We start from the raw sequence: 27,932 nt of genomic DNA on the forward strand, positions 1-27,932 counted from the left end.
AACATTTAGGATAAAGACTGAAGAGTTCCAGATTTTTCCTTTTCTAAATTAATAAAAATAAACACACAAACTACACATACTGCAGGAGGTGGCTGGAGCCAGGCTGGTGTGTAGCTCCTCTTCCCTTAATTGGAAGAAGGAGACAGAGGTGTGAGGGAAAAAGAAGGGGGAAGGGAAGAGAAGGCAGAGAACAGGAGTGAGTGATGCAAGCAGGTCAGTGCATCGTCATACATTATAACCATTTGGATTTAATGGAATTTCACAGCATTAACAGACACCCTCTCTCCCCATTAGCCCATTAAATTGAGGGTTTACTGTACAATCATTAAAGTTCACTTCAGCATTCCCAGGCTAAAAAAAAAATCCACCAACTTCTTAATTATTTCTAACAGTGAAGAAAATCTTATAAAGACCAAAAATGCCAAGAAATCACTTGGATAGAACAGTAAACTATTCCAAGGACTAGTTATCAGTGATTTGGAAAGCCTCTAAGATTTCAACTGTATCTTTTCACCTTTGCATATCTGATTTAAAAATAAAAAAAAAGTGTTTCTTCCACAATGCCACTGTTACAGTGAAAAAAGTCAAGAAAGAAAAAAGCAAAAACTACACTTAACAGATCAGCCCACAAATTTTTCTACATTGCACATTAAAGAAGCTGAACATGAAGCTAGCGTGTCCTCATTTTGCTCATTTTTGTTATTCAGCTCAAATGTCTTCACAATTTTATTATGCTTTATCACCAAGAAACCCTTAAACTGTAACAAAAATTTGCAAGTTGGTTGGGTTCTATCATTGCTCTCCCAGTCCAAATTCTCTCATTAAAGATAGTTGTGTTTCAAAACAGTCTATTCCATAAAATGCCCTAGAGAAATACAGAATGCTATCAGTCAACAGAACAACAATGTTGGCAGTTTTATCCACCTTTCAAATAGGGAATGTGCAGCTCTGACCTCTCTCTTTCACTAACAGAACATCAGTATCTATTACAACAAGAAGTCTTGAGGCACCTAATAGACTAACAGATATTTTGGAACATAAGCTTTTAGGGTCCCTGAGTGTGTAACCTCAATAATTCGTGCAAATGGTTGTTTACCCGCTAATTTGCCATGTAGGTCTCAATTAAAAGTGAAATTAAATTTCATAAACATACAAAGTTCGCTCTGAGTTTGGTTTAGTTTAGTTAAATATTTTATAGCATAAAATTGAAGGTATTCCATCATATTCCAAAAACACTATTTTTTTTTTTACAAATTTAAGACTCCAGTATCACTCTCTTCTATTTTTTCTTTGATGAGAGGTGGACAGACACTGCCAACTTTGCCTTGATTCTAGCAATAAGGTAAAGCAAAGCGTTCATCAAGCAAGGTTCTGCCCTACCTCTTTGAAATTACAGCATTCAGCGGTTTCAAAGCCACCAACAAATAGGGTTATGTGGTAAGTTAAACCAGGGTTGCAAGAAACAACAGCAAGGTACACCTATTTGTATCTCTAGAACCTACATGGATACAAAGGCCAAGCTTCAGAGACTGAAGAAAATTAATTTTTTTTTTAAACACTGGGAAAGAGTCTAACAAGTAAATCCTTTAAAAACTAACATGGCTAAAATTGTCCTGTTTGCCCAATATAACACTTGTTTCACTTGAACTCTCCATGAAAAATGATGGTGTTCATATTCCTACAGAGATCAGATGAAATACTTGCATTTGGGAATTCACAATGATATTTTCAGAGTGATTGGTATTTGCATAGACAGGGAACTGGAAGTTGTGTTCTTGCTACCCGCAGAATGGCATTCCTCATATATTAAATACTGCATTAAAATTAAGTTGATAGAGAACATAAAAGAAGCCACTGCCACTTCATTTTATATACAGTAACAGTGTTGAATCACAGACTCTCAGATTCTATCAGCAGCTGTTTAACAGGCTGGTTCTCTGTCACAACACTGAAAAACAAATCTATCAACAAACTGTGACAAGTAATTTTCACTTGGACTATCAGTCACAGAGAGGTGACAACCTACCCTAGTTCCATTAGGTTCAGTATGCTGGACTGGTGATCTTTGTATTTTAAGTGGAAGCATAACAAACTTGAGAAGACAGTCAACTAATTTATGGATAGTGTTCTGCTGTTTCCAGAAAAAGGTCCAGAATTTATTTGTGAGAAGAAGCTTTTCAACAAGTCCTTCAAATTGTGGCTATTTCTGCATTTAAGGTGTGCTATTACCCACCTAATTATCTTATGATGCTTAGTAAGCCATTTTTATAACCCAATTACCCTTATACTGCAATCACAAAGCCTCCAACAACCACGCTTACATACGGAAAAACACCTACATCAAGGGAGAAAGATTGGATGGTTTTACAGCTAACACATATGAAATTCTGAAGATCCAGATTCTTACCCCAGCTTTTCAAACAACAATGTGGTCTTGGAAATTTCACTTACCCTCTTACCATCATCTCCCCATTTGCAAAATGGGGGTAAGGATACTTATTTTGCAAGTTATTTGGGGGAATTTGTTGATGTTTGTATATCAGCCTGAGATCCTTAGAAGATGCTACGTAAATGGAAATTATACAATGCTAAGGAAAGCAGAGATTTCATCTATTTGTTACTGTCACAAAAGCCTGTTGAAAGTATTAAAATAAACCCTGAATAAAACAAAGCACATGGGGGAAATAAATCTCCATGATTTGCTCAAATGAGACTGTATATTGGCACAGCTCTTGTGCAAAGTTTTGTTAAGCCAATCCCTTATCAAGTCTACCAATGAAGATAAGCAGATCTCTTCACCCCAATCCAAGAACTAATTTTACATAATGCTACTCTGAAAGTACTACTTGATTAGGGGAAACAATAAATCAAAAAGTTTTTAAATCACTCGCGCTTATTAAATTCTGTAACAGTGAACTGCATTACATGAATGATTGACTTCTGTAATCTTGTTGTAACTATACTATTTGATTTGTATGTACATAAACAGCTGCCACTGACAGCTGTCTCCCATGTTCTTACAACAAAATATTTCATCTCAGCAGGAAAATGTGTAATTTTCTTTCGTGGTAAGTTTGCCTTTTCCCCCCTTAAAGCAGATCATAAAACTTGCAAGGCACATACCTTTTCATAGTAAACTATTCCATATTCTTTATCGTCACACTTGACACACCGAAACTCAATCATCAAGTACATAAAATTAGAACTTCGTTTTTCACTCTAAAAAAGAAAACAGACTGCAGATGTAGATTTCATATTAAAAAGAACATCAATCTTCAGCATTTTCTTAGCAGAAAATTATATTTCCTTTGTGGTGTAGCTCATGGACTGGATTTTCAGAAGCTATGGCAATTGCTCAGTTTATAATATTACATAACTACTTAATTTTGGACATCACCTTTCTCTGACATCATATATTGTCATTCACACTCTACAACAAGTGAATGGTTTAAGTGAGCCAATGGAAGAGTGGAGTTGAAACTACACTTGGAGGTGCTATGTTGGCACCTCAATGGCTTCAAGACAGTCTGCTCAGTTTACAAGTTCTCCAACTGCTAAATCTACAAATGAAACTTGGGATCCTGGAGTTGGGGTGTATTGGTTCTGAGACATACACCACCAGGAATAACACTTCTGTTGCTGGAACTTTGCAAACAACTGAAGAGAATCAGCTCACCCACCCACGAAGGTATTCACTCTTGCGGGGAGGGAGGCTGGTCTTCTGTTTAAAGCACAGACACAGTATGGTTCTGCCAAAGGCTGCCTGCTCCACACAGGATCAAATCTCTGCTTCTGTGCTAGTTCTCAGTGGACATGCTTGGTTCTACAGGAGGGAAGACTTCGTAAAGACTATTTGTGTACACTGAAACTTAGAATTCGCACAGCACTTAAGCCTTTGCCAGTGAGCGGAAGGTGCTCCAGAAATGCAAATCATTCTCTCTACAATTCCCAAACAAAAACACAGCTAATAAAACCTTATACAAGCAGACAGCTATGAACACACAGGTGTTGAATAAGATCTTGTCTACACTATGAACTTTTGTCAACAAAAATTATGTTGACACCGAAAAGTTCACAAAAAGAAAATTGCCACAGTATGTTCATATTTACTCCTTCTGTTGAAAGATCATGTCTACAGCCGGGGCACTGTCATTCATGATGTGAACAATGCACTGAGGACATGTATCCCACAGTGCAGTGTTGTGGGAAGGCGGAGCTGATTGCTCCACAAATTGGAATTCCCTCAAGTTCTCCCACAGCCTCTTTAGCTGCATTGAGGGCCACCACAAGTAGCTCTGTGAACTCTCCTTGTTGAGGAATGTCAATGCATCACAGCAGTCTCTTCCCCAAGACCAGTGATTTATTCTTTGTTCCCCAAACAAAGCAGCTCAGATTCAAAGATACTTCTTAGAACTTCAAAAGGGAGAGCGTGCATGATTGTCGGTCAGCACCAATCTAAACACTGAGCAGAGTGATCAGGGCAGGCATTGAGAGATACTGGCAGAAACCAGGTCTGTCAAAAAAAAATAAACAGCAAAAACAAGCAAACTTTGGGCATAAGCCTTCCTAGGTTGGAAACTACTTTCTGAGATGCCATGAAAATTTCTGTAACACCTTCCACTGGCAAAATGCATCTGACCAAGCAGGTTCCAGCCATGAAAGCTTATGCCCAAATACATCTGTTAGTCTTCAGGGTGCCATGGGATTTCTTGTTGAACTGAGCAGCAGTTTCAACACTAGCTTCCCAACAATGAAGGCAAGGTGAAGAAGAAGAAAAAAAAATCTCCTGCAGGAGTGCAAGTTTATCACTAAAACTGGGCATTTTTCCAAACAACAATTGCATGGCAGTGTGTACATGCTCACTGTTTTGTTGACAAGTTATTTTTGGTGACAAAAACTAGCAGTGTGGACAAGGCCTCATTTGATCATTCCATGTGCTTACAGAGTGCAGGCCCTTTTAGATCATTTCTGGCTTCATGGGTTAAAACTTCCCTCCTGAGCTAGGAGGAGGGGATCTTTTATAAGTTAAAAACAAATATGCAGTTGGTTCAAGTAATGTTTCCCGATGTATATAATTCCTCCCAAAGAAACATCATTTGAATCAATTCATAACCTTTCATTTAAACTATTTTTATAAGTTTGATGCTGAGATTTTTGCGGGTTAAAGTTTACTGAAAGAAGTTGTTGTAACAACTTCAAGAGCATCATGGGACACAACAACAACCTTAACCACATAACCAAATTAACTGATATCGTGCCAGAGCTATTTTCAGCTTTCTCTGTACAATTAAATCCACAGAAAGATGCTTTTCAGATTGACTTCTTTCTTTAATATTCACAATAAAGAGAGAAGAAAAACAGTCAAGTCATCTGAATTACAGTCTCCCAAGCAAGCCAAGGCTTCCCCATCAAGACAACCCAAAACCCATTATAAAGCTGATATATGACGACCTACCTCATTGATCATTTCTATTTCTCTAAAGGTCAGTCTGTCCAGCCAGTCTACTTTAACCATGTGGCCTTGTCGATGAGACTTGGTGAGCTGCCATGGAAATATATAGTGATACCATTTAAATTGCTGTAACTGAAAAATATCGAAGCCATAATTCCAAAGACAATTTCACATATGAAGTGCATGGAAAGAAAGGGACTTAAAAAGCATTCGTGTTGCACATGAAGTTGTGCTTATAAAATTTAATCTCTCAAAAATATTCCCAGGATCCAAAACATATTCACCACAAAAGAAAGGACAAAATGCACATATCACTTAGCTTAATTTGCATAATCATGTACCCTACCTGTAAAGCAGAGTTCTAGCATGACAATATTAATGGTCATTCCCTTCACACGAAAGATTTCTGACTCTTAAAAATCTCCACAATTAGTGAATGCACAAGTGATACTTCATTTAACTTCACAACACTATACTTCACGTCCTTAAAAGTAATTTAAAGATGCAATTTGTTTAAGTTTTCCTTAGCCACTGATAATTGGATAGAGCAGAGATTCCCAAGCCATGGTTTGCTGGTGGTCTACAGAGAGCTGGGAGATGCAATGTTGTTCATTCCTGCTGTATCGCGTTGTATATGCATTAAAAACACACACCTAATGCTAACATGGACAGCAACAACAAAAGTACAAAGCGTAAGACAGCTGAGATGCCTTATAAAAACCTGTTAAGTTGAATTATATAACCATAGTATGCTACTAATACACATGCACAATATGCTGCTGCTATGTGGCAGTTCTAGCACAATTCTGCGAGCCTAAAATGTAAGGGCTGCACAGTGAAGTACTGCTTTCACCAATGTGGTTTAGAACACAGACTCAATTAGTATCAAAATAATACTTTATGTCTGCACTATGTAAGATGATTCTATGTATCATATATATGCAGTATATTTACATGCCACAGACTAAAGGAAAACAGACAGCCATTTAAAGTTCATTTGCTCTTTTCAAACATGCTCTCTTGTGTGTGGAGGCAGGAAGCGGGTGAAGAACAGGAGAGGAGGTGAAAAAAACAGTCCAGATAGAAGTTTCGCTAATTTTCTAGAATTGCAGCAGACTAAATCAGGGCCCACTATGCTGGCACTGTACAAACATTCAATGAATAGATTGCATGGACTTGGCAATAATTTCAGAAATCAGGGAATGAAACATTCCTCTCTCAAAAACTAACAACCACCAACCACCATTACATTGTTGTCCCGTGTGGGAGTTCATAAACCATATGTGCAAAGATGAAACTGCAGATCTTCAACACAAATGTGAACTGAGAGCTCTTGTATGGACGTGAGACCTGGCATTCTAAAAAGTCTTCAAATCACAAGCTATAGACATTCGTGAATAGATGCCTGAGGTACATGCGTTACATCACATGGCAAGACATTGTCACAAATGAGCAGCTTTGAAACAGAGCAAGCCAAGAACCACTTGATGTTCAAATCAAGAAAAGAAAGTTGGGATGCCTAGGCCACACTCTCAGTAAACCATCACCCAGCATAGTCTGTCAAGGTCTCATATAGACCCCACAAGGAAAATGCAAATGAGGCAGACCTCAGACAACATGGAGAAGGTCTACTGAGATTGAAGAAGCAGCACTCCTGAAGTCAACTCGAAGTTTTGTCTCAAGACAGAGTGAAGTGGAAAAGACCTGTAGATGACCTATGCTCCACATGGGTTTAAGTCAAGTAAGTCACATAGCAATACTGTAACAGGGGATGGTAAACAGGTAAAAATCCAAATCCAGATTTGTTCAGAAGAAGGAGTTTATTAATGGTTTCCTTGAAATTCGTCATTTGATTACTGTTCTGGATATTTTTGAGGAAGGCTGAAATGCTGGTGCTGAAATCAAATCCTACTAACTCTGGTCTGAGTTATAAAATGGAAGAGATCTTAGAGGCACTCCACTAGAAATAAATGTTATATTCATGACAACCATTCATTGGATTCAAAATTGTAATGTTTTACACGTCTGAATATACACAGAACTCAAGATTTTTCTATCTGATTGAAGAAATACGTTTGCCAAATAAGAGCCCAGGAATCTTCATACGTTTTCATTTTGTGGTTTTCTCCCCCTCATGTTATAGGGTACATTTGCTGTTTGGGCATGTTTATGTTTTAGAAGAAAAATCCTTTTCTTTCTGAAGGAGGGGCTGTTCCCTGAAGCTCCTCTCTTCCAGAGTATCAACAAGTCATGGCTGGTCCTATACACTCAATCATTTCAACTCCATTGAAAGACTGTACAAGTTGATACTGTCCTAACACTTCCTCATCCCTAGCACACAAAGGGGGGGGTGCACATGTACACGTGTCAAGCGCCTTCCCCTGCCCTCAAACATTTCTGCAAAGGCTGGCAACACAAAAGGAAGATATGTCTAGAGGGAAGGTAGGGTTCCCTACTATTTTGAGGGCTGGATTTACACCGAGCTTGGTGAAATTTAATTATCTTTGTTTATATTCATTTATCAAGGTTCTAACATTGAATAGGTTTTACTGCTGGTAGGAGAATTTTGTTTCTGACCCCACCCACATACATACACCCTTGCAGAGATAAAACTAGGGAAGAGTGAGGTATAGAGAAGGGAGGTTGAAGCTTATTATTACATTTCTATGCAAGGGCAGAGATAAAGCAAAAAAAAAAACAGCTCTAGTGAACAGAGGTACCACTCTCGTAGCAACTCCATCAGTGAGCAGATGGAATATTTCTGGAAGCGCACTTGCAATGGGAAGAAATGTATGTTTATTTATTTGGAAATGCCTGTAGCCAACTTCTGTGAAAATTCCAACCATACAGGATAAGAGCAGGTTCAGATTGCCTATGCTCACAGCACACAAGCATGTCTTCATACACATCTCAAGCATGGTGTTGATTAATATTAGAAATGGCAAATCTGACTATTCAAAGCCTTAACCAAACAAGCAAACATGACACAAACAGCCAGTAATTTCACATCAAAAAATCAGAGGAGAATGGGAAGATTTCTGACTAAGAAATGTTAGGCTGCTTAGTGACAAGAAGCATGCACTTCCAAAACCAGGTGCTGACAAGCTTTGCCCTCGTTACTTACTTCCTCCAAATGTTCCTTGTCACATTCCTATATTAAAGAAACTTGTTAATTAATCAGCATCGTAAATGACTGTGATTTCCACATATATAATTGGAATTTAGTACTCTACCAGAAGATTACTACATGGGAAGTTGAGGGAGGGCACTCACTCACTCAAGAGAAGCTTAGTGCATCACAGGATCAGGTTGAAAGTGAATAAAATCCGTCATAAACACACACCCTGACTTCTCGCCACAAACAAATAGGTGAGGAGAGTTCACCTCAGCTCAACCTACATTCTAGGAAAAAAAAAATTCAACTGCATCAAAAGAAACAGACTAAAATAAACCTTACTATTATCTTTTGAAACTTCTGCATATCACAGCTATATCTTAAAACTCATACCTAAACCAAATCCACCTAAGAAATTACTACTCTTCCTGTTTAAATAGTCAAAACAAAAAGCAGTCAAGTAGCATTTTGAAGACTTTCAAAATAGTTTATTAGGTGAGCTTTCGTGGGACAGACCCACTTCTTCAGACCATAGCCAGACCACCTTGATTATCTTTTTCTGATTTGTCCTCCTTGCTTACTGTTTTTGGTTCTCTGTGCCTTAAATATTGAGTCTGTTCTGGTCTGGCTATGCTCTGAAGAAGTGGGTCTGGCCCTCGAAAGCTCACCTAATAAACTATTTTGCTAGTCTTTAAAGTGCTACTTGACTGCTTTTTGTTTTGATAGCGTATAGACTAGCACGGCTTCCTCTCTGTTACTGTTTAAATAATGCAATTAAAAGGGGAAAAAGAATCATGTGCTTCCCCTTCACAATATACTGCCATTAAAAACAAAGAAGACACACAGGCAGCAGAACAACAAGGTCTTGGGCACACTGCTTTTAAATTCACTCCACATTTTACATGAGTATCTAATATATTCAGGTCAAGATTCGTTTGCCCTAAGACTGTTTTAATTAAGTTTCTGAAAAGATCAGAGATTCTTAAAGACTTTTTTCACTTAGGGTTTCTGTGTTTTGTTTTGTTTTTAAGGCTTTGCTGCATCCAGTGAACTACACCTTTTAGAACTTGAGTTTGTAGCTGTTTAGGGCTCAGTCTTAGATGGCAAAAACAAATTTAAACAGTGTGGCTGAAGTAATAACTTTTACTGGCCCAAATTCTGTTCAAGAGAGAAGATGAAGTTGGTCCAATAAAGAATATTACTTCACCCACCTTGCCTCTGTAATATCCTGGGATCAACACAGACACATCACTTCACATACAAACTTCACTTAGTACACCTATTATCTTAAGTTTCCAGACACAGTTAAAAGTTTTTGACAGCCTCAGACACTGAGAAGAAATCTGGTATTAAGCAATAATCAGGATTTTACTGAGGACAGTGAAAAAGAAATTTCCTTCAACTGCTCCATGATAGCGCACTGCAACACTGCAAGAAGAATTACATTAGCATCACATTGTGGGCTTTGTTTTATTTTGTAAAAGTAGTTTGGATCACGATTATGCATCTCACATTCTTTTACTCTTTACAGTGTAAAATCAATCATCCAAATTATGTCTCCTGAACTTAAGCAAACGTCTTGCATTGCCTGAGGAATCCTTAGAAAACTCCTGGGATGGACAAAACATTAGAATATGGTTTCCCAAACTGGGGGGGCGCGAAAAAATTCCAGGGGAGGTGTGAGGCGATCCAGCCCTACCCAACATTCCCCCCCAACCTGAAGAAAGAGCAGGCCTTTGCTCCTGGCTCTCAGACCATGCCATTTTACGTGGGTAACCCAGCGCAGCCACTATAAAAAGCAGGTAGCCGGCTAAGACCCACATGGAGCTCAATGCCTTCTGCAAGGAGGCATGAGTGTGAGTTGGTTGAGGAGAGGAGGAGGATGGGATTAGATGAGAGGGTGGGGGTGTCTGGCTTAGGTGAGGAGGGTGGAGTAAGAGCAGGGGGCTGGTAGTGCCTGGCTTTGTGGGATGGGAGGGCAGCTCAGGCAGGCAGCTCATGGGTTTCGGGCGGCCAGCTGGCATGTGGGACTTGCAGTGCTTGGGCAGCTGGCCCTGGCATTGCAGGGTTCAGGCAGCTTGGGCTGGCAGCTGTTCTGGGTAGCGCATGGCTCAAGTGGCTCAGGCTGGTGGGTGGCTAGCTGACCCCAGCAAACGTGGGGCTCGGGCGGCTCAGAATGGCAGGTGGGTGGCTGGGCCTGGCAGCAGGGGGATTGGGTGGGATGCCGGGTCAGCTGGCCTGCGGCTGGTGGGTGGGCAGCTGGTCCCAGCAGGGTGGGGCTCCGGCAGCAGGCAGGTTGCTGGTACGTGACTGGCCGGCCCCAGCGGCTTGGGAGGAAGGTTCTGAGGGCAGCGCAGGTCTCAGGCAGGCAGGTGGCTGTCATGATCAGCTCTGGTGGCCCACAAGGAGCCAAGGAAAACTGTTAATGCTTGTTTTTAATTTTAAATAACATTTTTATATCAAGTTTGTGTTTATTTTAAATTACAAATTCAATTCTTTTGTTGGGGAGAGGGTGCGATGATAGTAAAGAGAAGACAGGGGCGTGAGGGTTTCTCAAAAATCAAAACGGGGCATGATGCTGAAAAGTTTGGGAACGACTGCATTAGAACTTACTAAGTCTTGTCTACCCTAAAAAGTTTTGCTTTAAAAAAAAAAACTTGTTAATACACAAACACTGAGAAAACAACAATCATCAAAGGGAGTTTACACTTGTTCCCTCTGTCTACAGATCATGTACACATGAGGAGCACCATCACCGAGAGAATGGGCAATGCTCGATGGGTGTGTATCCCACAGTGCAGTGTTGTGGAAAGAGAAAGCTGGTCACTGCACAACTTGGATTTCCTCCTAAGTTCTCCCACCACCTCCTCTGCTGCCAGGAGTGGCATTGTAGGCCTGTGAACTCCCTAAGATGAGAAATGGCAAAGCAGGGCAGCACACCCTTCCTCATCCCCTTCAGACAGCCCTCTGCCTCCTTGCCCACCTGTCTTCCTAGTGCATGGCAGAACAGGAGCATTCAAATGAGTTGCTCTTTGTTCCCCAGAGGGAGCTACCTCACACTTTCAGAAGCTTTTAAACGGATGGGTAGTACGCTTTCAAGGAAGCGCATATCAAAACACTGAGCAGAGCAATTTGAGCAGGCATTGTGGGATACGAGCAGAAGCTAGTTCTGTAGACAAACGAAATAGCAGAGTCTGCATTAACTCTTTATTAATAATACAGGGATAAAAAAAAAGAAAGTCCCTCATGGGATGGAAGTTTTTTTGTCCTTGAATGTGGGGGAGGAGTAATCCCTTACAAAAAGGGGGGAAGCATGGCAGCGTGTATGCTCTCATATTGTCTTGCACCTATTCCCAATGTTTTGTTGCCAAAAGGCAGCTTGAAGTGACAAAATTTGGCAATGTAGACCTGTGTTTCTCAACCTTTTTTTTTCTTCTCTCACATACCCCTAAGGGTATGCATACCACCGGTTGAGAGACAGTCCTAAAGAAATTTGAGGTCTTAAAAGAGTTGCGATTCAGCCTTCCCAGGTTACTGTACTCTTTTTAGGAGTCAGATTTGTTTTGCATACCACCAAGTTACCCCTCACTTTAAAACTATTTACTTACAAAAAAAATGCAAAAATATCCCAGAAGACTGCTACTGAAAACTTGTTGACTTTCTACCATCTTCTTATCAAATAAATGAACTGGAATGAAATATTGTATTCACATTTCAACTTAAGGCATTTGAAGCACTAGGAAAAAAGTCAATGTCTGAATTAACTTTGAGACTGTACTGACTTTACTAGTGTTTTTATGTAGCCTGTTGTAAAACTAAACAAATATCTTCTAGATGAACTGACGTACCCCCTGGAAAACCTCAGTGTACCACCAGGGTACATGAATCCCTGGTTGAGAAACACTGATGCAGACAAGGCCTAAGTTTCTAAAATGCTTTTAACAGCTGAAACTGCCAGCACAGCCTCACTGAGGAGGACGGCCTCAAACAAATGAGCATTTCTATAATGAGCCAAACTACCACCATGTAGATCTTGAGGGCACTAAGCAGATATTTCTTCTTCACTAGGTGATGATGATGATGAGGGTCTCTACAGAGTAGATTTGAAAAATCTTGGGAGGGGGAAAAAAACCCACACCTCCTGTTCCCCAAAGTACTAAGGCTGGATCTATATCAGCCTTCACTGCATCAAATGCAAGCTGTTTGTCCTTCTCTTTTAATGCCAACCATTTTAAACTCACCTGACCCTATCACTTTTTTATTGTCATCTGTCCCCACTACTCCAGTAATACCACCTTTGACAGCTCTTTTCTCCCATAAGCACAACAGTATCCCACCCCCCACTCCCCAAAAATGTTAAGGATGGAATGAATGGGATTCATCTCGATGATTATAAAGGCAAACTTTGGATATTTTGTGAAAGATGTCCATTCTTCATGTACTCAGTCACCAACTCATTCACATCACATCAAACAATTAACTTTTGGTCTGATGTCAGGTAGCAATACCAAGACTTACTTGACTTAAACCTTGTAATCTGGGTAGAGCACAGGTCATCTACAAGTCTTCTCCACCTCACTCCACCTCGGGACAAAATTTCTAGCTGACTGCAGAAGTACCCCAGTTGTTCTTCAATCACAGTAGATCTTCTCCACATTTTCTGAGGCCTTCCTCTTTTGCACTTTCCTTGAGCATTCCATCTGAGAGCTTGACAGACTATGCTGGATGATGGTTTTCTCAGAGTGGGGCCAAGTCATCCCCACTTTTGCCTCCTAATTTGATCATCATATGCCAAATGCACTAAGCAATTTTACTATAAATTTGAATGAGCTGGTACTGAAGTTACTGTTTGTTCTAGCCTTTCATCACAACAGATCTGGATTCATATCTCGGTCAGGACCCTCATGAAAATGAGCATAACATTCACTACTTTGATATCCTGGGGACTGGACTACATGACCTCTTGAGGTTCTTTCCAGTTCTAGTATTGTATAATTCTATGATATTTGTCCACTTCACAAATTCTGCATGTAAATCAGCATGATACGCTGAACCACTTAGAAAGAACCTAAGAACAGAATGGCACTGATACTGCAGTCCAGAATTAAGTCACAAAAGAACCTATGCCAGAAAGTTTGAATCATACTGCTCCATAGTTAGTGATTCTAGTCTGCAGTCGGTTCATACGTCTGTAAATACTCAAACTGAATACCGAAAACCTCACCATACAGCTATTGAATAGCAGGCCAAAAAGTGCTGTAAAACTTATCTTCACTGTTTACAGCTTGACCTCTAAGCAATCAGCCATTTTAAACCTGTCAAATTGAGGACTGGCCTCAGGCTTCTGATGCCCTCTGTTCTGAAACCCTTTCCCTGGGAATATTAGAAACATAACCTGACACTCTGGTACGAGTTCATGTGCTTAAGCCAGTTGATTTATTTGACATTATTTCGAAGCTTTGGACTGTGATATAACCTAAGTTACAAGCATTTGGCAAGTCACAGACAGCAACATTTTGAATTTAATTCTCAGAAGTTGAAATGTCATCACATAGTTCAGTAAATTGTCACTAATTTTACTTTTCCTGATAAAACTCAGGCTATATTTTATTTTATAGAATTAGTCTGCTGACCATCTAGCTAGAATTACAGAAAAGAAACTGAGGAAAGAAAAACTTTATCTTGTGTAGCTAACCCGAAAGACTTGCCAAAACTCAGGTAGAAGGACCACATTTGTGGACACCCAGCCTTTAGCATCACCCAGTGTGCGCCATGCTGATCCCCACCTTCAGAACAACCTGTGGTGCTCTAGTAATGATTTAAATGGCCTGAACGTCCAGCCACAGCTGCTGCCACAGTACGAGCAGTGGTGGCCAGGAGCCCTGGACTCTTTTGAATCACCAGACCATAAGGTAACTGTCCCCTTTTGTGTGTGGTGTTCTCCCTTTCCACTCCCCATAGTACATCACTCGTTATCTACATATATTGAATTTGGGATGTCCATAGATATCAGAACAATGTTGGTGTCTAGGCCTACATAAAGAGCTTGAAATAAACAATTAGAAAGACTGCCAAGAGTGGCAAAATAAGAAATACATTCCTTTTTAGTTGAAATTGGAAGAAGAATCGTAATTTCCCTGAAGAAGGGGATGCTTTCATTGATGTAATTAAGGACAAGGTAATGATATGATCAGGCAATTTCATTCAGTTAGTAAGAATGGCGATGTGGGTGAATGGGTGAGAAAGTGGAAGAAGCAAGTGACAATTTAGCACCCCATCTTTCATTTTTAAGCAATAAAGCAACCTATCACTCCCATGGTAGATTATTATGTCCTAACACCATTAATATTAAACAGAGCTCTAAAATTTTCCACAATCTGCTTGTAAATTACTGAGGGAAGGGAATGGAGCTTTCTTGACCAATAATCCCCCTGGGAGGGTAACTTCACAGCTTTCAGCCATGCTGACAGTTTGTGAAGCAACTTTCAAATATTTCACATTAGTGTGATGGTATGGCAATCAATTACCAAACTGAGTGCTTTCCAGGGTTTCACCAGTCTAAGAAGGATATGTATAAAACACTCCCTATCCACAGCGCAGTGGGAGTTTCAGCAATGTCCAAAATCTATAGGGTTGTGACTGAATTCTTCATGTGGATCTGGAAAGTGCTGATCAAAAAAGGGTCAAAAAATAAGAAGGATTTTCCCTGAAATGGAAAGCAGCTCTAAGTTATGCTTATTTTTAAAGTAACTATTCATTCGGAGGATTTCAACCTGGTTTCTAGTGTCATACCATCAATTATCATAAGACCATCACAGATTATCATAAATCAGTCCAGTGTTTAAACTGCAAACAAACATATTACAGGAGTCAAAGGATGCCTTTGTATGGGAAGACACCATGCCAGCATTTAACCATCAATCACTCATTCACAAATATGCAGATTCTTTTACCTACAACAATACAAGATCACTAATTGCTCAACAGATTATAAGAACCACTGAAAGTGTGCTTTACTCAAGTAGATACTTGAACTGAAGTGTGCCATCGAACAGATGAATCCACTTGCCTAGGGCCCACCTGGGTAAGTGAGAACTTTTTTTTCCACCATACAGAAACCCTAGTCAACTGAATTCACAGCAGGCATGGCAGGTAAAATGCTTCTACACAGGAGCACAGCATCAATCTACCTCTTCCATGCAAGACAGAATCTTAATGCAATTGAACCAGAGGGGGAAAAAGTCACAGAAAGAAAAGACAACCAAAAAGATGAATTGTGGCTTTATTTGGTGGGACAAATTGTCCTTTTGATAGCTGACTGGAGTTAAAATGCTACACCACAGATGGAGAATATCAATGTTGGATATTGAGACACATTAACTGTGTGACAACAGATCAGACTGCGAAAGAAAAAAAAAAAAAACCAGAGTGGGCATCTGAACTGTTAAGCACTGCGTAGAAGAGGTTGATGGGGCTCAGCACCTGAGCAGATTGTGCCTTCTATATGCTATTCATAAACCAGGACTTCATAAAGACTTTGTGCACAGCGTGTATGGTTTCAAAGTCAGACATAAAGCAGCATAACCACTGAGCAATTAAGCCTACAACATTCTAATTTTTGACAAGAAGTACCAAAATCGTTTATTCTAGAACCCAAAGTAGAATAGTTTTGCCTCCTAGAATATTCCTAGAGTTCAGGTGGCTTGGGTGCCTTGTTTGAAAAGTGCATCCTTACTTCTATTTCTTGGATTTATAACACTGAAGCCTAATATTCCTGAAAAGTAATGTGCACTCAGAATGGCCTTGTTAGTCTGCAACTTTTTTCTGCTGTTGGGTGGGAAATCTGTTATATGTTTCATTTGTTTCAGTGCTTTTTTTTAATTGTCAAAAACTGCAAGAGAAGCCCTATTTTTCCACAAGTTCTAAGACAGTTGTGGGCAACATGCAGCTCACGGGTCACACATGGCTCATGAGGGTATGCCACTGGTGGCCCACCAGACAGCTTATTTATTCTAGGGCCATCCACAGCTTTCATTGGCCGCAGTTTGCTGTTCCTGACCAATGGGAAGTGTGAAAAGTTGCACAAGCCACAGGGACTTGCTGGCCAACGCTTCCTGCACTTCCTTTGGCTGGGAAAGGTAAGCAGCTGCCAGTGGGAGCTGTGGAGAGCTGTACTTGGTGACACAAGGTAAACAACCTGTCTGACAGCCAACCAGCAGCATGAGCCGCCTGCAGCCCCATGCCACATATTGCCCACCACTGTTGGAGGAAGTTCATAAGAAAATACTTAAGACAGGTTAACAAAATGCCACCTATTTTACTAGATGCGAAATGTCTAACCACATTCACTGCAGAGTTCCTAGAATCATTTAACTAAAAAATAACCCCCCCCGGAACACGTGTGTAAATCTTCAAGGTCAGCACTCTTCAATGCAGCCTAGAGCATGCAGAGCAGCACAGCTTGCAGTTTTTTGGCTTCCTTATTTATGTGGGACTTGTCCTCAGGTGAACATGAAGGGGGACAAGTGGTCAGCCCAACTTGGAAGTGGATGTGTGTCAGCTGAGTACAGATGTAAACAAGTGAACTACAAAGAAAAGTTCTGAAAAATGTGAACAGCAAAACCTTGTCTTCCTCGCAATGCAATGTAAAAAAACAAAAACAAAACCCTCGAGACTTTATGAAATATTCTATGTTTTTTCAGTTTTCCTAGGATCCAGTGAAGGATATGTTCAGCAGAAAGTTAGAAAATGTGGATTCTAAACAAAAATAGAAATAAGATTAACAGGTCACACAGTCATTATATTACTTGCGTCCTCATTCCAAAAAGAAAATTATTACAGCAACAAAAAACAGCACCTCAAATTTTCTGTGGATCAGAGTATCTATCCTATTAGTGCTCTTGAAATTCACACTGCTCATGTTATTGTGATCTGCTGCTATAAATGAGCAGATTATAATGAGTTTTCTGTTAGCACCTCAAGGTACGCAGAGCTTATATGAAAGTTATTGCCACTGTAAATCTCTAGAAGAGGAAAGACAGATGGATAGCACTGGAACTTTTCTATCAGAAAAAGTTTACTTGCACAGTGAGAAAGACAGAGGCCTTGAAAAGTCAGGAGGCAACAACCAAATATGAAAATTTTACTGAAGTCTATTTAATAACATAGCTGAACTATTAAGTGAGTATGGCATAAATTTGCTGTAATAAGGTGGAGTAATAGGCTAACCAATAACACTGTTAAAGACTGAATGCAGACTGATCCATTACAGCAATCCTTTTCAGGAATGTTTTTTTCAAATTGAGTTTTGAGGCAACAGAAAAATGTATTCCATTATCTTCTGACATTGAAACTCTGCTTCTCTACAAACTGACATTAGTACCACTGAATAGCCAAAGTATGAACAGCCATCCAATCTCTTTCTTCCTGCAATTTACACCAAAATAGTCAATGTTATGCCAGAACTAACACTAGTTCTAGTTATTAGTTACTTCCAGTAATGCTAGCTAGAAATAAAACTGGTACACCTATCCCTCATTTAAAGAGTACTTTACTTATGAGTACTCGCTAAAACGAGGGACACGTATACCTACCTATGTTCACCAAATGAGTGAACTTCCCTGGCTAATATGAACAAGCCCTGTACCCTCCAGTACCCTCAAACTTCCCCCAGTCTTAGACCCCCCCACCTCCCTAAGCCACCCTCAACCTTAGATTCCCCCCCCGGCCCCCTTGCAGCCCTAAACAGTGCCAACCTTAGATACTCCTCCTCCTCCCGCAGCCTCTTTACTGGAGCTGCTAGGCTGGGTGGCTCCCCCCAGTCTTCCTGCTCCCAACAGGTAAGTGTTGTTAGAAATCAATTAACTCAGGTGTTGAGCTTTCAGCCATTACCTTATGCCTAGGTGCAATCTCTAGTGATAGATATTTGCCTGAGGCAGCAGTGTTAAGAAATTGCAAATGGCTTCTTTAACAGCCACAAGCAGCTCGGAACTGCTCAGCTGGTGACCCTTAACAAATCTAATGGTGATCCATGTCTGCATCCCAACCCATAAGCTGGGAATCCCTGCTCTACATACATATACCACCTTCTATTTCTGGTGCCAAACTATTCAAAAACATCACAAAAGTACCTAAACTCAACTGGTTTATGCCAAGTTACAAGCACTTGGAACAAACTGGAGACTTTTACATGAGTTTTCGCCTATGAGCAGAAATTTGGGAACCAATTGTGCTCATATAGCGAGGGATGAGTGCACTGAGTTTTAACAAAGAAAAAAAAAAAGGCAGCAGCAGCAGCCGCCCTATCTATTCTTCAAAAGGAGGTCAATTTATGAGACCTTGAATCAACCTAGCTGTGCACACATCTGCACGTGAATTAGTCTTCTGCTGTTGTAAACCCCCATTTTCCAGACACAGTAATGTCACCTCTATGACAGCGTGGAGCCACAGTCAATATACTAAAAAAGCAGCGAGGGGTCCTGTGGCACCTTATAGACTAACAGAAATGTATGAGCATAAGCTTTCGTGGGCAGAGACCCACTTTGTCAGACATCTGGGTCTTTGCCCACGAAAGCTTATGCTCATACATTTCTGTTAGTCTATAAGGTGCCACAGGACCCCTCGTTGCCTTTGCAGATCCAGACTAACATGGCTGTACCCCTCCGATAATTGACAGTCAATATACTGAGTTTGACACAGCAGAAGTATAGGACACTGTGTACATATGAGAGTCTTCATAGTTCTGTAGCAGCTATCCCACAATGCCCAACACTTACTGCTCTATTGCCCAGCAATCACATAATTCAGAAGGCATGCTGCCCCGTTAAAGATCTGCACATAGTCAGAAGGCCCTTTGTTGACTGTCCAGCCTGGCAAGCACATCTAGAAGCTCAACACTGTTGTGTAAGTACATGCTCCAGATATGCTCCACCTTCGAGTAGTAGGAAATAATGGCTTTCCTAGGCCTTTGGTGAGAAAGTCTGTCCGTAATCAGCTACTGATCAGTCACAGCAATGTCAACTCCTATGTGATTTCTCAATGGTAGTAATACGGCATTGCAAATAGTACAGCTGTTTGGTGTCCCTGGGCCAGAAGTCTGGGACAAGGCAGGCACCCAGACTGAAGACACGTATGAGTCAGGTAGCCGAGTTAGTCTGTATCTTCAAAAAAAAAAAAAAAAAAAGTCCTGTGGCACCTTATAGACCAAAGCCGCAGCTACACTAGCCCCTGCCTTTCGAAAGAGGTATGCTAATGAGCCACTTTGGCAGATGCTAATGAGGTGCTTCCTTGAATATGTAGCACCTGATTAGCTTAATGATGGCTGCATGCATTTCAAAAGTGCTGCTTTCAAACCACACACTGCTCATGTAGACAGGGGCTTTCAAAAGGACCACCCAGACTTTGAAAGCCCCTTCTTCCCAAAACCAAATGGGAAGAATAGGCTGTCAAAGCCAATTTACATGGCAACCTCTTAAAATACCAAGGTTATTAAAATAATTCTTATTGAAACTGAAAAGTCCAGTTTGTTGGTTTCCCCTGGGCACATTCAGGGAAGGCTTATAAATTCCTTACAGAATTGTAAATGTCATGAAGTATGACATGGCCACATATTAACTTTTATACTTTGATTTAACTTTTTATAAGGAGAAACATTACAATTTACCACAAATCCCTTTTAATTAAATGAGAAAGTAAATCTATTTAAAACACACAATAACTAATACCAGAAAATGACATACAAAGCAGGTTTTCCATACTACTGAGCTCTGTCAATTAAATTGGACTTCTGTATTATAGACAGAAGCACCTTTAAAGACCCAACTAAAGTACCCCATTACCTTAGCCAATCGGCTCATCTGATCTTCAGATAGAGTACTGCTGGTTCTCCCAGGAGTTTTAGTGGGCTCTGCGCCATCAGCTTCCACATTGGGCCAGACTTTCAAGTCATGCATTCCTTGACGAAACATACTATAAGAAAGATGCAGCATCGCTTTAGGAAGCTGGATACTGACAGCTCCAATATTTACAAGTACAATGAAAGTACCCACACATTCCTTTTGCCAAACATTCAGAACCACCACTCTGCTGTGCATTATTCAGCTGAACTGCAAAGTGAGCGGTAGCTTGGGATCTTAGGTGGCCTTCATTTTCAATCACATGCACAGTTTAAAATAAATGAATAATGTATCAGTTGGAGTAAGTAGGAAAAAACCCCACTGTCAAAGTGGTAGCACAAGTAGACACTGAGGGCAGAACTCAAGCTTGGATTTTTATTATCAGGGACAATGCATGAGGTAGTAGAATGCCACCTGGCTTACAGATTATGCTGCTGACTTTAAAGTGCAGGCACTCAAGGGAACAAATATCTTTTTCACTTGTAAATTGAACAAGTTTGCACTGAAAGTCAGTAAAAGACAAACATGGAACCTGACAATGGCATTTGCACAAAATATTGTATGCAGCGTTCTGGTAACTATGTCCCAGAATATTAGAGACCAGGTGGATGGGGGAGTATCTTGTATTGGACAGACTTGTGTTGGTGAGAGAAACAAATCTGGATCTTATGAAGAGATATTCTTCACATTTCCCAGACCTTAAGAGCAGCCCTGAGTAAGCTCAAAAGCTCATCTCCCTCATCAACAGAAGTTGGTCCAATGGAAGACATTAGTTCTTGCACCTTATCTAATTGTCACAAAAAGACTTTTTAGCCATGCTCAGATTCTGAAAATACGAGCACAACACAGTCTAGCTAGAAGAAAAACACTCACTAATGTATACCCAAAACTTTGACTCCTTGCACATAAAAGTTGACTCTTAGCATTTCAGCTGGAATTTTAACAGACTCCTCCTAAGGAAATCAGTGACAGAATTCCAATGACTGAAAGCCCATGTGTGGCTGTCCAGCTCCCTTAAGCACCTCTGGCGATCCCACTCTTCCTGGATTAGTTTACCTTACACTGACAACATATAGATAAATATTTTGCACTTCCTATCCTTTCAAATAAAAAAAGTTCTGATTTCCTGATAAATGGGTGCTTCATAATTTCATAAGATTTAAAGCGCAAGTGCTAGCCAAATGTGGATGATTTGTTCACAGTTGAGTATAAGCTCATATTTCCATACCTATACAAATATGCAGTGCAGATAGCTGCTAATATATGAAGCTGCGGGACTATGGTGATTTGAAGTTGTCTAAGCACTTGAAATTTTAAATGAACTTTCAACCTTTTGGGTTGCTCTTTTTGGGATTTTTGCCCAAAACAGCTACATGTTTGCAACACCCCAGGTAGATCACTTGCATGAGTATAAATCGGTAAGTCACACATGCAAGCACTGTTTTATAGCAATGCGGCTATATCAACACATAACTACCCTAATATGACCATTGGCTCTTATTACTGTGCCCAAATGGAGTTCAAACTATTATTTTGTGATATCATGCAAGGAAAAGAAACATACCCATATTTTCCAAAGAGTGAGACTGTTGTTCCCCCTACTGGAACTGCTTTACCTGGCCCATACACATCCCATATTGTCAGAGCCACCTGCGCATTGCGGGGCAAGTCAGGATACTTCACAGGCAATTTTAGCCATTCATTCCAGCTGAGAAGAGAGATTCAATGCTAGTTATAAGCTTCATACTAGACTTTTTTTTCCAATGTTATACTCCATACAAGTATTTTTCCTTAATATTTGAGCTTTAAAGTATGGCTGTACATGTTCATTTGGACTTTCGCCCTGTACATGCTTAGCGATAGGAATAAATTTAGACCATGTTACCATTTGTATGACCAGAGCCCAAGAGAACATATAGAAAGTTCTCAACTTAACTCTGCTGATGAGAATAAAACACCCTTACAATACTGCCATGAAATTAAAAAGATAACGTCAACTGAACAGAAAATAAGCCACAAACACACATACTTTATGCATGCCTCAAAAATCACTAATAATTAAAGTCACTTGAAATGATATTTCTCAGAAAAAAATTACAAAACATAACGTCACTTTTTAAAATTTTCCTTTATCATTGATAATTACAGAGATATATTATCAGAGGGGTAACTGTGTTAGTCTGTGTCCACAAAAAGAAGTAGTCGTCCTGTAGCACCTTACAGACTAACAAATATATTGGAGCGCAAGCTTTCGTGCGCAAAGACCCACTTCGTCAAAAATATATTAGTATGTGCAAAATAAAGGTACCTGAAATACTTTTCACCAGTTTAGAAAAGTCTAAAATATCTGTATTTCACTGAAGGAGATATTTCATGCAGAACACAAATGAGGATTTCTGTCCTGTTCCCCCTCAGCAAATGAAAACTGCTTTGTTTGATGTAGTTTCCCCTACATAGTTCTGATTTGTAAATGAGAACTATTTTGACATTTCCTATGTATAACAATGAGATATACCACTTGGATTTCCTAGCCCAAAATAAATAAATACAGATATGCAAACATACTACTTGTTATCAGACAATCAAGGCACTGTTTACTCTTTTTTTTTTTTTTTGCAGATGTTTTATTGTCAGAAAGGCCCATTATGATAATGTAGCCTAACTTCCTGCATATGCTATTTCTTTGCTCCTTCTCTCACCTCCTCACAACCCCTTCTCCTCTAGTTATGTTAGAGGTGTAAGCTCTCTGAAGTAAACAGCATCTTTTGATGGCTCGTGTTTAATGTACTCAGCACGATGGATCACTGACTGGAATTCCTGGAATTTTATACCACAGTATAAAAAACACTGAGGCCATTTCTACACAGGCCACTTTCTTCAGAAGTGGCATGCTAATACAGGGAGTGAAATATGCTAATGAGGCATGGATGCAAATTCCCTGTGCCTCATTAGCATAACATCACGTGATTTGGAGTCCAGAAGACTGTTCTTCAAGACTCCAGAACGCCATGTATAAGCACAGCCCCCGGGGGTGGGGGGGCCCACCTTGGGCTTCTCGAGGCCCCTTCTTCCCGAAAATTTTTGGGAATTTTTCCTTTGGAAGTGGCCTGTGTAGAAATGGCCTGAGGGTGCATCTACACTTGCATTCCTCTTTCGAAAGAGGTATGCAAATGAGGTAAATAGAAAATGCAGATGAGGCATAAATTTGCGTATTTGATGCCTCATTTGCATATTCTAATTTCAAAAGAGCTTCTTTTGAAAGAAGAAAGCCAGTATAGGCACTGTTCTTTTGAAAATAAACCCCATCTTCGAAAGAATCCTTCTTCCCATAAAAAGGGGAAGAAGGATTATTTCCCATTACGAATCAAAAATGTGAAGAAAGCATCTGCAGAGTATTGATTAAGAGTTTCTCTTTAGTAATTTGTAGACAATATTCTGGAAGTTTGGAAAAGCCACACATAAATTAATGTTGTTCAACGTCCCAATATCTATGATGAATTATAATGCCGTCACTTACTTCCATCTAGTGCTAAAAGCTTTGTAGGATGTCCTAACAGGCAGAGCAAGAGGTTTCCCTTCTGCAAACACTTGGCAAGTTACATATAAGTCAGAACAATTCTCTTGGTATAATCCTGAGAACTTCAGCATAGGGTCTTCCAAAACAGCCTTGTAACTCTTCTGTTCTCGTTTTCCTTCTAGACTTCCTCTAAATTAAAAGAAAAGGGGGGGTGGCATTTAAACCAGGGTTTTAAATAACATAATTCATGTGTGTTAGCAGTAAATACCAATTTATTTTTAAATAACAGATCCTCACAGAAAGTATTGGGGATTGGAATAGGATTTTATTGCAATTATTAAATGCAGAGGTTATCATTATCTTGCACACATTAATTGTAGTGGATTACCAGTATTCAGAGAGAGGTGTCACCAAAACACATGAAAAGGATTTAGAAATTCAGTGAAGTGACATCAAAGAATTTGGCCTATATTTTTAATAGAGTATTCAATTAAATGTGTGCTATGTTAGAGAGAGCAGAGTAGTTTCTTGCACTGGGCGAAATGGACCATTGTATACCTTACAGCTGGAGCCTCACACCTATCCAAGTTGCAGCCAAAACCCCTTGTGGGATCAATTTCACAACAGTTAGCCTACCAGCAGTGCAACTAACATTCTTGTTAGTTTCAGGGCTGCCTCCCTCCACAGCAGCAGATGGAATAATGAAACTGACAAGGATGCCAATTTCATTTGTGGTTGGCTCCCTGCTGTGAAATTGAGCCCCTAGGCTCACAGCTTGGGCTGTTACCCTGGAGTGGAGACTCCAGTTGTGAGCCCTGCACCAAGCTGATAGCAGGAGATGGAGTAACAATTCTGAGTCCAGTGCCTGCTCATTTTCACAGCAGTAAAACAGACTTAAGTGTCAGTTTCACCGCTCCTGCTATAAGCCCCAAATTGCTGCTCTGAGCCAGAAGCACCACAAAACTGACAAAAATGACAGCCAACATAACTAATGCTGTGTGTACATGGACACTTACAATGCTGAAATAAGAGATACTTCCCTCATGGAGCTAGAATTAGGTCTATGTAGCAGGCCACTTACTTCAATGGAAGCAACATTCTAGTATAGACACAGACAAAATTAGGTTGATATAAACTGCTTTGCTTTGATCTACTCTTTAGTGTAGACCAAGGCCAAATTATGAATATGTGTAAGTGTTTTGAGGATACTGGCCTGTCTATAAAACAGCAGATGTGCATGCAAACAAGCCCCTGGTGATAGGGCTGATATGGTTATGTGCTATGATGGTGTCACTATAGTTAGTACAGAGTTGGCAACATGGCTTGTTACAGGGATTGGTTCCTGGGTGAGTGTTTCTGTTGTTTGGTACATAGTTGGTCATGACAATGTGGTTCAGATTTGTGCACTGTGTGTAAGCAAGTCTGGCCTCCTTTCCGATGTCTGTGAAAGTGAGCAATTGATTGTAGATCCTTGATGATGTGCTGGAGAGATTATGCAGCATTCAGATAATCAGTTGTCCTGTTCAGAGAGTGCTTAACCATGATAAGACCCAAGCACCAAAGAAATGTTTCTACGGTTTTCAGATGGAAACAAGACAACATTCACCAGCAGCACCTGGCACCCAACCCTGCAACAGGGAGTCCCTGAAGGTGAAACTGGCTTGACTGAACATAACTCCCCCAACTAAGAGACTCACAGGGCAGGGCAAGCCCATGGGATCACCAACTCTATTACAGGGGACATTGCCATTAGGCCCAGAGCCAGGCCCCTATCAACAGAGCCCCCTTTGCAGGTGCGGAGCCATAAACTAATCCTCCATCTCTTCTGCCCTGCTCAGGCCAGCTGCTCCTCCCGGTGTTGGGCCCAGGCACAGGACAGGCCCCGACGCACCTCTCCCCACCACCACTGAGAGATGAGCCCCAACCCAGCTCTTCCCCCCAGCAGACTGTGCCTCCTCCCTTCCCAAGATGCCCCCCCGCACACCTACCACCCCTGAATCCAGATCCATTCCTTCTCCCGCTGCCAGCCAGGGTCTGGGGGACACAAACCGTGAGCCCCCTCCCCCACCCAGGGGTTAACCCCAAATCCCCACCTCGCGCTTCGAGCCTGGGACCACCCCGAGTCCCCTCCCCAACCCCAGCCAGGGGTGAACCCCAAAGCCCCGCCTCCCATTCCCTGCCGGAGGGCAGCCCCGAGTCCTCTCCCGCATGCCCAGTGGGGGCGGAAGGAGCAATCCCAAACCCCTCCCACACCCCCAGCCTGGGGCACCCCTAGCCCCAGCCAGGGGAGTGAACCCCAAATCTCCTCCCCCCGCTACGAACCAGGGGGCGAACCCCAAATCCCCACCTCGCGCTTCGAGACTGGGACCACCCCGAGCCTCCTCCCCCAGCCGGGGGGGGGGCGAACCCCAAGTCCCCGCCCCCGCAACCGGTGGACACCCCCAGCGTTGGGGAGGGAGCGCGGCCGGCCGGCCCCTCCCCTCACTCACATCTTGAGCTGCACGTTGATGTCCAAGTCGCAGCTGTAGACGTAACAGAACTTCTCGGCCTCCCCCATGGCTGCCCCGGGACCCCGCGCCGAAGCCTCCCTCAGCACCTCACACTGGGGCACGAGCGCCGCTCAGCCGGGAGGGGCTCCGCCAATCCCCGCAGGCTCCGCCCCCATCTTGCTTAGGGGACGCCGGCGCCGGAAAGCGGAAGAGTGGCGGTAGCCCCGGCCTGAGTTCTTTACCAAGATGGCCGCGCCCCCCCCGCAGTCTTCCCTAAGATGGCTGTGCGGATGGGACTGGAAAGCAAGATGGCTTCCCCCATTGATGGCCGCCAAGATGGCCGCCTCCACGTCTCTCCCCCTAACTACAACCAAGATGGCCTCCTCCTGCGGCAGAGCGGCCAAGATGGCTGCTGCCTGTTGTGTCCAATCGTGGCCGGGTTTATCCAGCGCTGCCCTTTGTTGCCATGGCAGCCTTGCAGGCGCTTGGTACACAAAGCCGCATGGTCTTATGAGCTCAGGACTGTGCAGAACACCCTGGCTTCGTGCCCCAGAGGCAGCGGCCCTAGCCATTGTGCACTCTGGAGCGAAGCCCAGTCGCCTAAGCACTGCCGTAGTTCCATGTTATAGGTCTGTGTTCATGTCTCATGTGTTCTTGTGATTTATTCACAAGTTTCACAATATTTCATATTGTCCCTAAACCCCCAGCTGCTGGCATCAAATATTTGAATAGAAAGTAACACTCCAGGCCCCATTATTTCACAGCACATCTTCAGAAGAGGAAGTGAGTAAACTAGAGACTTTTTCAGTTGACTAATGCATTCACCCAAACAAAGTTATTAGCAAATAGTTCCATCCAAATGACAAATTAGTCCATTTTGTTATTTTGTGATGAATGGCATCTGCTTTTTATTTTTAAACAAACTGTTGCATTTTGAAATTTTGTTTCAAAATTAGTTTTGAAACATTTCATTTGATCTGACCATTCTCCTTTCTTTCTTTGTATTTTCATTTTGTTGAGCAAGAGATTTTGTTTGGCCACGAAATCAAAAATTCAGCTAATTGCTCAACTCTTAGAATAGCCTTAAAGGCTCAGACACTAGAAGACAACTAAAAAGCAACCAAAACTTAACACTTTTCTTTACATCACAAAGCTAATTACATGCTTTTGGGGCATAATTTTTAGCATCTTGAGTTGGCTTTACTATAATTACAGTCTCATGCCATCATGTTTGACTGATCTAGGTCCAGAATCTAAGGCTATTAGTGAAGTTTTAACTACTTCTTAGCAAAAACTAGAGGGGATAATACTTACAGAAGACCTCTGGCTTTTGTTTTTATAAGTTTTCAAAGTGATGTATTTCTCAACTTTTGTATAGCTTTTAAATATGCAACTAAATAAACAAGTGGGGGATGTGGGAAGCAAAAGAGGAGAAGAAATGTCTGGGACCATAGTTTTTACAATA

The 27,932-nt window shown here is 41.3% G+C and overlaps 1 protein-coding gene across 2 annotated transcripts in view; it reads right to left on the reverse strand.

The window, feature by feature from the left end:
- PIK3C3 (phosphatidylinositol 3-kinase catalytic subunit type 3) overlaps nucleotides 1-26,609 on the reverse strand; it is a 143,409-nt gene extending 116,800 nt beyond the window's left edge. The window contains exons 1-7 of one of the 2 annotated variants that reach the window (XM_074995837.1): nucleotides 26,468-26,609; nucleotides 23,979-24,167; nucleotides 22,026-22,169; nucleotides 20,405-20,534; nucleotides 8,577-8,603; nucleotides 5,456-5,542; nucleotides 3,124-3,219 (exon numbers count right to left, since the gene is read on the reverse strand). In XM_074995837.1, the coding sequence (XP_074851938.1) occupies nucleotides 3,124-3,219; nucleotides 5,456-5,542; nucleotides 8,577-8,603; nucleotides 20,405-20,534; nucleotides 22,026-22,169; nucleotides 23,979-24,167; nucleotides 26,468-26,535 (741 nt within the window). In that variant the 5' untranslated portion in view covers nucleotides 26,536-26,609. The remainder of the gene's footprint in view (nucleotides 1-3,123; nucleotides 3,220-5,455; nucleotides 5,543-8,576; nucleotides 8,604-20,404; nucleotides 20,535-22,025; nucleotides 22,170-23,978; nucleotides 24,168-26,467) is intronic. The other variant, XM_074995838.1, reaches the window with a different exon arrangement.
- Between the last annotated feature and the right edge of the window lie 1,323 nt (nucleotides 26,610-27,932).

Source organism: Carettochelys insculpta, chromosome 5, assembly GCF_033958435.1.
Source record: "Carettochelys insculpta isolate YL-2023 chromosome 5, ASM3395843v1, whole genome shotgun sequence".
NCBI lineage: Eukaryota > Metazoa > Chordata > Testudines > Carettochelyidae > Carettochelys > Carettochelys insculpta.